At 47.5% G+C, this 11,112-nt stretch overlaps 1 protein-coding gene across 1 annotated transcript; it reads right to left on the reverse strand.

The window, feature by feature from the left end:
* Nucleotides 1-7,925: 7,925 nt before the first annotated feature.
* LOC126948164 (putative 60S ribosomal protein L39-like 5) lies at nt 7,926-10,764 on the reverse strand. The gene has a single exon (XM_050779673.1). It carries the CDS (start codon nt 8,801-8,803, stop codon nt 8,648-8,650), a length of 156 nt encoding a protein of 51 aa, XP_050635630.1. The 5' UTR covers nt 8,804-10,764; the 3' UTR covers nt 7,926-8,647.
* Between the last annotated feature and the right edge of the window lie 348 nt (nt 10,765-11,112).

An 11,112-nucleotide genomic window follows, 5' to 3' on the forward strand; every position in this document is an offset into this window, starting at 1 on the left:
ATAGTGCATTCACAGTCCCTGTCCACATCCTCATGAAGTTTATAGGCTCCCAGGAGGGGGCACAGGCATCTAGCAAATAATTACACACATACCTTTTTGATTTTTCTCAATTTTGAGATCATTTCAGACTTACAGAGGAGATGCAGAAATGATACAGAGAGCTTCCACATACCCTTCACCCAGCTTCCCCAGAGATTAACATCTTACATAACTATACAGTACGACCATTATGAAAACTAAGAAATTAATATTGGCATAATGCCATTCAGTACAGATTTTCTTTTCTACTTTTTTTTTTCCTGTTCTGGGATCTGATCCTGTGACTCACTTTGAATTTGGTTGTCATGTTTCCTTAATCTCCTCCAATCTGTGTCAGTTCCTCAGTCTTTCCTTGTCTTTCATGACCTTAAGGCTTTTCTGAGCACTGGGCAGTTGTTTTGTAGAATGCCCCTCAGTTTGGGTTTGTCTGAGGCTTTCTCATGATTAGACTGCGGTTATGCCTTATTGGGACAGATACCACAGAAGTGACGTGCTTTTCTCAGTGCATCCTATCAAGGGGTGCAGGATGTCAACGCAACTTATTACTGGTGATGTTAACCTTGGTCACTTGGTTAAAGTGAAATCTGCTAGGTTTCTTCACTCTCAAGTTACTATTTTCCCCTTTGTAATTAATGAAAATTTGTTTTGGGGAAAATATTTTGAGACTATGTAAATATCATATTTCTTAAACTTTCACCCACTGAGTTTAATATCCATGGGTGGATCTTGCCTTCAGGGGAATCTGGTATTCTAATGGTGACTTTGTATTTCTTTCTGTATTCACTGAGTGGACTTCTTCTGTAACGGGGAGCTGTCACAGACACTTCTTTAGTGAGAGTAGTGAAGAGTTTTACAAGGATGCAAGAAGAACCCAAAACAGGATGACCCAACTCACTATGTGGTAGTTGGGGAAATTTTCCCTGAAGAGGTGACATTCATGCTATTTTTTGAAGAATCAAAATGACTTATCAGGGCACAGGGTTGGGGGTGAAGAGGAGAATGTTCCAGCCTCAGGGAAGAATGTGCACAAGATCTCTACCCATAACTGATAGATACTGACATGAAACTGCATGAGAGACTGGGTGGGTAGAAACCTTGGCCACCTGGAGGGACTTCCTCATCTGAAGGACGCAGCTGCTTCTTGCTGCAGCCAGAGTCATGTCAAGTGGAAATGAGGGTCTAGTGTTGCCAGAGTTTTCGGTGTTGAAGAGAAGCTGGACATCTGGATTTTTTCCCATAAAACTTCTCAATCTTTTTAATGTTCGCAAACAATCCCCTTCTCCTTCATAGCCAAACAAAACCTGTGAGCTAATTTTTTTTTTTACCTCTGCATGGCTGAACCACAATTTATTTATTTGTCTCCTGGGGCTGGACCTTGAAGTTATTTTCAATGGTTCCTTGTTATAAACAATTCTGTAATGAACATCCTTGGACAGACAGCTTCAACACCTTCTCTAGCTATGAAAGTTTGCACCAGACAGCCACTTGTGGCCTCACAACCGCCAGACCCTGTGGCCTCTTCAGGCCCCATCCTCCTTCCCCCTTCCTCCCCTACAGGCCTTCACATCCCATTGGTGCCCCAGTTCTCCTACTTTTCTAACTGTTCTTTTTTTTTTTTTTTTTTTTTGAGACAGAGTCTCACTCTATTGCCCAGGCTGGAGTGCAGTGGCCAGATCTCAGCTCACTGCAAGCTCCGCCTCCCGGGTTCACGCCATTCTCCTGCCTCAGCCTCCCAAGTAGCTGGGACTACAGGTACCCACCACCATGCCCGGCTAGCCCTTTGCATTTTTTTTTTAGTAGAGATGGGGTTTCACCATGTTAGCCAGGATGGTCTCGATCTCCTGACCTCGTGATCCGCCTGTCTCGGCCTCCCAAAGTGCTGGGATTACAGGCTTGAGCCACTGCACCCGGCCTTCTAACTGTTCTTTTCAATTTTCTTCAATGTCTTAGTCAGCTCCACCTATGGCTGCAATGGAATCCATATCATTAGTAAGGAGTCTATGAGGTGATCTGGGCTGTGGTCCCACAGAAGCTCACCTGGGCTGAGAGCACAGCTGGTTGGTCTTGGGGGCATTTCAAGCCAAAATCCTGGCCTGGCTGGCTCTGCTGCTCTGCTTCCTGGAAGGGAAGGGCCTGAGGCTGGCTCAGCAAGCACACTGGTTGCTAAAAGACCAGCAAATACATTCTTGGTATATTCTGCCTTGCTCTTATAAGGCAGGTATGGAGGAGATGAGGAGCTAGAAGTCTGGTGCCAGAATCCAGAGAGGAGTTCCCACCACACAGGAGAGAAGAACCAGGGATCCTCTTAGAGCTGGCAGGCAGGCACCCAGCTCTCTGGCTGTGCCCAGCTTTCTTCCTATGGTGCCCTCTTGTGCCATGGCCTTTGTGTTGTGACTGGACTGTCCTTACTGTGGGCATCAACAGCCAGCCTGAAATGTGGTAGGGAGACAGAGGGTGAGAGGGAGGGCAACTTCCCTTGCCCTCAGGGCTTTTATTCAGGGAGAAAGAAAAGCTTTCTTTTCTCTTTGTCTTGAAGCACCCCTCATCTGTGCCCAGGTAGCAGGTGAGGGTGGTGCCCAGCCAGCTGCTCCTGGGGAGCACCTTGTGCTCTTTGGGTCTTGGATTGACTCAAGTGGTACCTACTGGAAGAGACTGCCAGATTTTTGAAGTTATGAATAAAATGAAGCTACAAGAGAGTCTGGCTGTCCCAGTGGACTTCCTTCTAAAATAATTGTAAAAATAATAAAAGCATAAAACAATAATAAAAGTTAGCATAAAACAAATGTACTGAACACTTAGTCTATGTTGGGCATCATGCTAAGGGTCTTCATTCATTATCTCATTTAATCCTCATGCCAGCCCCCAGAGTTTAGATTAATAGCTGTGATCTCAGGATGAGCTTAAGAAACCTGCTTAGAAGTTGTATTAGGATCATACCTGTCAACAGGGACAAGCTTGACTGCCACAGGGTCCACAGATCCCCAGACCACAGCAAACAAGACCCTGCTTTCCACAACATACTCTGCTTTCCACAACATACCCACTCATCTGTCTTATGTTTGCTCATAGCAATCCTAGATCATATGTCACCACCTGAGACCTTGGCATGTTTCCTTAGGCTGGGGGGACCTGCATGTGGAGAGAGGGCCCCAAGTCCCCATAAGCTTCCACCTCTCAGTCTGGAACCTAAAGTGAGACACCCTTGACTGTAGTGGAGCAAGCCACCCAATGTCCCCCGACTCAGAAAGGGCTTCATTCTGAGTTTGGGTTTTTTATAACCTCCCTTGATTCTACAGTTTATGTGGATTATGCATACTTAGACATTTGTGATAATATGATGGTCACTATTCCTAGTGTGAACTCTTTGGAGGCCCGTGAGATCCTGTGTTTTATAGATTGACTTTTTCATTCATTTGTTGAGGTTCACTGAGCACTCTCTGTGCCTGGCATTGCTAGAGGGAATGGGGACAATGTGGTGAGCAGGGGCAGATGTGGCCCTGCTTTCCTGGATCACATTCTTGTGGGAAAAATACTCAATGAAATAGTAACATATATGAAAGAGTATACCCTATGACTCAATGATGTTTATCCCAGGAATGCAAGGTTGGTTTAACATCTGGACATCAATATAATATACTGTATTAATAGAATTAATGACTAAACCACATGATAATTTCAATAGATGCCAAAAAAGCATTTAAAAACATTTAACACTCTTTCAGGATGGAAACATTCAACAAACCAGGAATAGAAAGGAATTTCCTCAGTCTGATAAAGGGCAACTATTTTCTTTTTGTTTTAAAAACACCACAGCTTAACGTTGTATTTAATGGTGAAAAATTGAATGCTTTACCCTTAAGATCAGGAACAAGGCAAGGATATTTGTTCCCACCAATTCTATTCAACATTGTACTGAAGCTTGTGGCTAGAGTACTTAGGCAAGAAAATGAAATAAAAAGCATCAAGATTAGAAAGAAAGAACTTAAACTATCTCTATTTGTAGATGCCATAATCTTGCAGTATATAGAAAATCCTAAGGAATCCACTAAAAAACTATTAAGACTAATAAGCAAGTTCAGCAAGGTGACAAAACATGAGATCAATATGCAAAAATGAATTTTATTTCATGTACTAGAAATAAAATATGAGAAAATGAAATCAAGAAAACAATTACATTTATAGTAGTATTACTAAGAATAAGATATTTAAGAATAAATTAACAAAAGAAGTATAAGAGTTATACATTTTTCCCACTACATTCTAGTGGCAACCATTGAGAAAATGGAGGGACATCAGCCTGGCCAGGCCACATTGTCAGGGAGGTACAGGCACACCCAGCAAGAATTCTCTGCCACAACCTTGGGAATTCATGCCAGTTTGCAGCTGCTCTGCCTGACTTCAGTGCCCTTTTGCCCCATTTAGGAAGGTGGCCTTGGCTGTGATCACAGCCCTGCAATTAATGTCTCTATTTCAAGTTATGTAGGTGATGGGAACTCAGTGGTACAAAGTCCAGAATGGCCTCTTATTTTGAGAAACTTTCCAGGGATCGTGGCCTCTTCAGGCCTTATATACAGGCTGCACCTTGGAATGTTGGTTATCTACTACTTCCTGTTGCTGGCAAAAATGCAAGGTTTAAAAAATAAGTCTATTATTTTAGGACAGTTTTAGATTTGCAGAATCATTATGAAGATAGTATAAATAGTTTCTGTATACCCTGCACCCAGTTTCCTCTATTATTAACACTTTTACATTAGTAAAGTACTTGTAACACAATTAATTGTACATGTATCACAGCTAATTGTCATTAACTAAAGTTCATGGTTTTTTTTTTCTGTTCCAGGATCACATCTAGGATACCACTGTACCTTTAGTTACCATGTCTCCTTAGGTCTCTCTTGCTTTTGACAGTTTAAAATGCAAGTTTTAGCTTCAACATGATGGTGTTGAGAAAGTCTGAGATCTGCAGTCAGATAAGCCCTGACTCATATCGCAGCTCTGCCCTTATTAGCTGAGGACCTAGAGTAATTTATTTAAGCCCTCTGAGCCTCAGTCTCCTCATCTGTAAAATGGAGGCAATAAAATCTAACTTGCAGGGCTGTATCTTGCAAGATAATACATGAAAAACACCCAGCACAGTGCCTAACACGCTGGTGTGCTAAAAAAATAACACTGTTCATAATGTGTCCCCTGTCTCACCCATCCTTCCCAGCACTACAATCCCTCCTACGCCACTGCCCTCTTCTCCTAGTCTTTGCTGTGCTGAGCAAGAGCCCTGGCCGCTGACACACACTCCATAGCTCTGGTGCTGCACAGACCCAACCTAACTCACTGGCATGGGAAAGCAACACCTACTAACACTGGCTGTCTCACAACAGCTGGATTTTCCCAAGTCTTTTCCAGTCAACTTTAGGTCCCAGCATGTGAGCCAGTGCTCCTTGTCATGGTGACCTACTTGTCAGGAACGCACAAGGCTATTGGCTCCTGACCTTGAGTCAGTACCCAGAAGCTCTGAGTGCACTCCTACCCAGACCTGATCCCCACCCTGGTCTTGCCCTTCTGACGGGCCTGGTGGTGAGGGAACAAGCCTGCTGCCTGCTCCTTCAGGGCTGTATTGGTGGGGCCACCAGGACACATGAGTGAATTTTGTCCCATTCACCTGTTTGCCATTGACTGCAGATGCTGGATGTTTGCTCAGAATAGAAACTCTCCTGTAGGAAGAGTGAGTCCATGTTCAGGCGACACATGAGCGCCTGCCTGAGGAGTGTGTGTTGGGCATGGGTGTGCATTCAAGCCTCCAAAAATGTGTGTGTGTGTGCACGTGTGTGTATAAGTGTGCATGCCCATATTGTGTACCTGGAGGCTTATGCTGGGTTTTTGTGGCAGGTGTGCATGTGGACAAGCCCATGAGTGTATATCATGCCTGTGTGTTTGGTGTGAAAGTGTTTGTATGCATGTGGTGTGCATGAGCAGGTGTGGAATTGCATTCAATGGAGGAAGGAATCTTCATCCTGCCGCATCTCCTGTGCCATATAACCTGGGCTCAGATGCAGAAGCAAGTCAGATGGATGGAACCTTTTTCACAGTCATGGCCCTGTGCCTATAGATGCAGAAGCAGGACTCAGACCAGCTCCTGGGTTAAAGCACCTCTTGTGTTCAAAGCTGGAGGTAGATACGCTGAGCACAGCAAACAATGTCATTTTATTAAAAGAACAGCCTGTGTTGTGAGTGACCCACATATCAGGTGTTGAGAGCTGGTTTGTAAAGAAAGAAGGTTCTGAAAGGAGAGGGGAGACCAGGTAGAATGTAACTGTAGCCCCACTCAGGATGCTGGTGGGCCTGGCGTGATTTGGGGGGCCTTTCCTTCACATGTGTCCCTCCTACAATGCTCCTTTGCTTCCTGCCCCTGCCCCTCACCCGGGGGGCTTCAACCAGTCGAAGTTCAACTTTCCTTTTATTAAAACTTCTATCTGGAATGCGCCTTTCTCAGTTACACACATGACTCACTCCCTTACCTCCTTCAAATATTTGCTCAAATGTCACCTTCTTAATAACTCCTCTTTAAAACTGCAACTTTCCCGCAGCCCTACCACCTTGCTTCAAACTTCTCATCCCTCTCGTCCTTCCCTGCTTTCCCCCAAAGCTCTTGTCACCTTGGCACACAGTGTGGACCAGCACTGCAAGAGGACACATATACAGAAATTGAGGGGATGCATTTGGAAGCTTCTATGCCATAACATCTCTAGCTAGGGGATCTCTAAATTTGACATTGCTCAGAAATTCAAATGCAGATGGAAAAAAAATCAACTGGTTTTTCACCAGAGAGAGTTTAAGAATTATTGTTCTCCCATACTCTGTAAAGTTTAGTTTCCTGTTCGTCTTCCCCCACCCCACTCCTGCTAGAATGAAGTTCCATGGGGCAGGGATTTTGTCTGCTTTATTCCCCACTGACTCCCCCCAGTATATAGAATGGATGTGGCACATGCTGGGTCCTTAACGGCTATTAGTTGAGTGAGCACATGTGCAAGGGAAGGTCTGAGAGGTGAATATCTTTCACTGGACATGGGGTGGGATGGCAGCAAAAGTTCAACCACAGGCCCCTGAACTGACCACACTGTTCCCAAGACCAGGCCTTGATGGTCCAGCTGGGGGGCTGCAGGAAAGAGGCACAGGTCTGGAGCACAGGCCTTTGAAAATGCTGCTCCAAGTAGAGGTACAACGACAGGTGTGAGGGCCAGAGTCTTTCTTGTGGCACAGGACAGGTCCTCCTTTCCCATGAACTTGGGAACAGAAGGGGCAGGGACTGGGAGACAAATGCTTCCACTCCCCAGAAGGTATCACCAACCTCTCCCCCTCCCTTTATTGTGGTGCTCTGGCTTCCAGGGAGGAAGGGGAGGGAGGTTGGCACCTGGGGATGGCATGGAGGCTCCGGGAAAGCCTTTCCCTGGACCTTGCCTGGCTCAGATCTTTGTGGCCTTGATCGACAACCCCTGTGAGTTATTCTAGGGACCCTAACACTACAAGGCATGGCTGGGAACTGCTGCCCTGATAACAAGTGTTCCACCCCACCCTACCCTTGCCGCTGCCCCTGCCCCTATCCTTTCCCAGAGGGAGCCCAGGGCTGTCAGGGCCAGGCAGGAGAAGCTCCAGGCAGGTGCGGCCCTCCTAGGGGTGGAGAGAGTTCTGATTCCGCCTGCCGTTCCCATGACTGGGGCTGGCTACTGCCCACGTGGCAGTCAGCGCCTGGGCCTGACTCAGGGACCAGCCATCTGGCAGGGCCAGTTCTGGGCTCACACACCCACCTCCACCTCCACCTCCACCTGCTCATCCACTCCGCTCCCCAAGCCCTCGGGCACAGCTTCTCCTTCTCTGACCTGAAGACTCCACCCACCTCACTTTCAGTGAATGGCGAAGGGGCATGGGTGCCTGGCCAAGGAGGAAGGGCTTGAGACCTTTGGTCAGAATATCCTACAGGGCTACTGTTCAAGCAGGGCCACCTGTGACACCAGCGCAAGGACAAGAGTAAACACCTGTATCATTGAAAAGCTCGGTTATGTCTTTTTACCTGTGGCTCCTTCTCACCCAAGAGGGGTGCGACCTTAAGACATGAGTCTTAATGTCTGCTAGCAAGAGCTCCTCCATCCTGCACGCCCCAGCTCTCCTCCCCATCATGGTCCTGTGGGAGCAGAAAGGAAGCTGCAGAGGGGCGACTGCCGGGAGGAAGTGATGTTCAAGCTGGAGGAGAAAAGAGATGAGAAAGGCATTGCGAGGAAAAGGATTGGGATGTGCAAAGGCCTGCAGTTCAAAGAGGCCACAGTGCACTTGGAGCCACCCCTGTGCGGTTTATATGGCTGGGCGTGCACAGAAGGCTGGTGAAATCCGGAGCCCCTGGGAAGGAGGCCTATTTTTCTTTTTTGAAATGAAAGGTCTCACGTATTTATTACAGAACCCAGTCAACCAGCGTGTTCCTAACAGATTCAGAGAGAAAAAGCACACTCCCAAAAAAACACGTCCAACTGTCCAGACAGTGGTGACATTTTCAGCTTGACATGGTAACACGATTGTGACCTTCGGACAGCATAAATACGTGTGCCATCTCGTGTGCAATTCCTTACAGACCCAGCTTGGTTCTTCTCCAATGTCTCCTTTTGGAGCTGTACCTGATTTTATTACCAGTTTTCATCCGAATCCACTGGGGAATGGGACAATTTTGCTTTTGTTTCTTGGCCAGGAATTGCTTAATCTTGAAAGTCTTGTGAGAAGACATGGCGAGAGGCGGAGCCAAACACACACTACGATGGTGGAGAAAGAAAGAGAGAGGGGCCTGTTTTTCTTTTTAAGTTAAAAAGGGTTATTGTAATTTTCAAGGCAAAACTAGCTGTGGTTTTTGTAGTTAGTCACTCTATGGTTGAGATTTTGGTATTTTTGCCATAATGCAACACGCTCTGAAGATTTCCATAGTACACTGTGTTGAGCAAGCAAAGGCTTCAGAAGAGAGACTGGGCAGGGCTCTTTTCAAGGCTCCTGAAGCTTGAAAAGAAGGCCAACTTGATGCAAGAAGAGACAAACCTGTGCAGGGAAATAACCAAATTATTGCCCAACACATCTGGAATGTGCCCCCAGGTAGGAGCCTTTGGACTTGCAAGAGGCATTTATCTCAGGACAGATCATGACACCGGGCTGGCTCAGATTCAAAAGCTGACAGGCCCACAGACTAGAGTAGAATGTGTCCCTGTTGCAATCAAGTGCAAGTGGCATGGCTCTCCAGGGCACTCCGAGAGCCAACTGTCAGATATGCCCCACTCCCACTCCCGCTGGGGGCTGGAGGTTTGGCTGGTGGGTGAGAGCAGGGTGCACATGAGAGTCAATTACAGTTTGGTCCTCAGCGAACTGGTCAGCCCTTTCGTCCAGGCTCTGCGGTGATACCCCCTTCATTCGCCTGGACCCCAGGCTCCCTTTATGGGTACCTCTGCCCTACAAAAGGGGCTGTTTTTAGTGGACATCCAGAACCAGCCACTTCATCTGCAGAAGAAAAACCAACTTCATTGACTTCCAGATCCAAGCCTCACCTGGGAGAGACAAGGATGAACCGAAGTCCTGGGCACTTCCCAGAGCTCCATTCCCATCAGGGAAACACAATGCCCAATGCCCAGGCAGGCAAAGATTTACTGTGAAGCTAATGAACCTTGTAGCTCGGGTGCTCACTAGAACAGGCCCCTTCCAAAACTCTAGACCTAATTTTGTATTCACCATTTTGCATTCTTTTTCTTAAAGAAGGTCCTCTAAATTATACAAGCTTCAGACCTCACAAAATTGGACCCACCCCTGCCAATGCTCCTTGACTCCGGAAAACCTTAGCAGACATGGGCGCCTCAGGGCTCACGGGCCTCCTTTCCAAACCTCAGGACCTCCACCCTGGCAGCCTAGGGAATGAGATGTGGGAGGCTCCAGCTCAGAGCAGATAGTGTCCTGGCTGCAGCCCAGCAGAGGTGCTCTGGGGCTGCTGGGCCCAGGATGGGTGAAAGGGGACTGTCTGCAATAGAAAGTTCAAAGTGTCAGCCTAGGAAAGAGGAGCCGACAAGTGTGAAGGCAGCAGATCCAATAACACTTCTAATTGTGTCCATATGGCCCACTGGTGGCGCATTTGGTGATGACCTGTGGTTGACCACTGGCTTAAAGTAGATGCTGTGATACAAAACACCACTGAATGATGCACTTCAAAAGGGTGAATTTTATGGTATGTGAATTCTATCTTGTTTGGAAAAAAAAAAAGATGCTGAGCGTTCAATTGCTGTGGCACTTCTCCCGTGTTAGATCCAGGCATGGCACGTCCAGGAATGCACTGTTGGTTGCGGGGGTTTCTGGACCACCTCCAGAAGGGTCAGTCACTCCCAGCAAGGCCTGCTCAGGGACGACTTCATCCTGGCCAGCCCCTTACTTGTGCTAGGAGATGGCAGAGTGGTACTGCAAGCTTTCCTGTCTAGCTGTTCTTCGGGGGCTGTAAAATGGCTTTGGCTATCTCTGGGTGACTGGGCCCCATTTTTCTGCCCTTATCTTGGCATATTTTCACCAAGCTTGCTGAGCCTGGCACATACTTATGCCAGGGGAAGAGTTAACAATTAACCAGGAGGTGAGAGAAGTGAGAGAGGCTGGGGCAGCCACTCATAGGCTGCCCTCCAGCCCTTGGAGCCATGGGCTGCCCCCGAGCCACATCCCCAGCCCTGTTGGTGGAGGCACTGGGTGGAGGCAGGGCAGGCAGGTTAGGGCTGCCCCTCAAAGAGGAACTTGGGCTCCAAAGGGCCCCGCTGAGCCACCTGGGTTCCGGCCCAGGCTCCACCCCTTCACAGGTGTTAGACACAGAGGGCAAACACCTCCCCCGCCAGGGCCTCACCATCCCTGCCACAGCCTGCAGCTTCACTAGTTCCGGAACTTCATTAGACTGCATTTCACAGGGCACCGAGCAGCTCACTCATCCCCTTTCCTGAGAGGAAATGTCACTCAGATGCACTGGTGACCATGTGGCTGGAGAGCACCCATGCCCTGCAGGGACACTAGCCAGAAGATATCGGTGCCCCT

The sequence above is a fragment of the Macaca thibetana genome, chromosome 2 (genome assembly GCF_024542745.1).
Source record: "Macaca thibetana thibetana isolate TM-01 chromosome 2, ASM2454274v1, whole genome shotgun sequence".
Taxonomy (NCBI): Eukaryota; Metazoa; Chordata; class Mammalia; order Primates; family Cercopithecidae; genus Macaca; species Macaca thibetana.

Bases quoted from the DNA above. Each gene is read 5' to 3' on its own strand.
- LOC126948164 (XM_050779673.1), bottom strand. From the start codon at position 8,803: ATGTCTTCTCACAAGACTTTCAAGATTAAGCAATTCCTGGCCAAGAAA.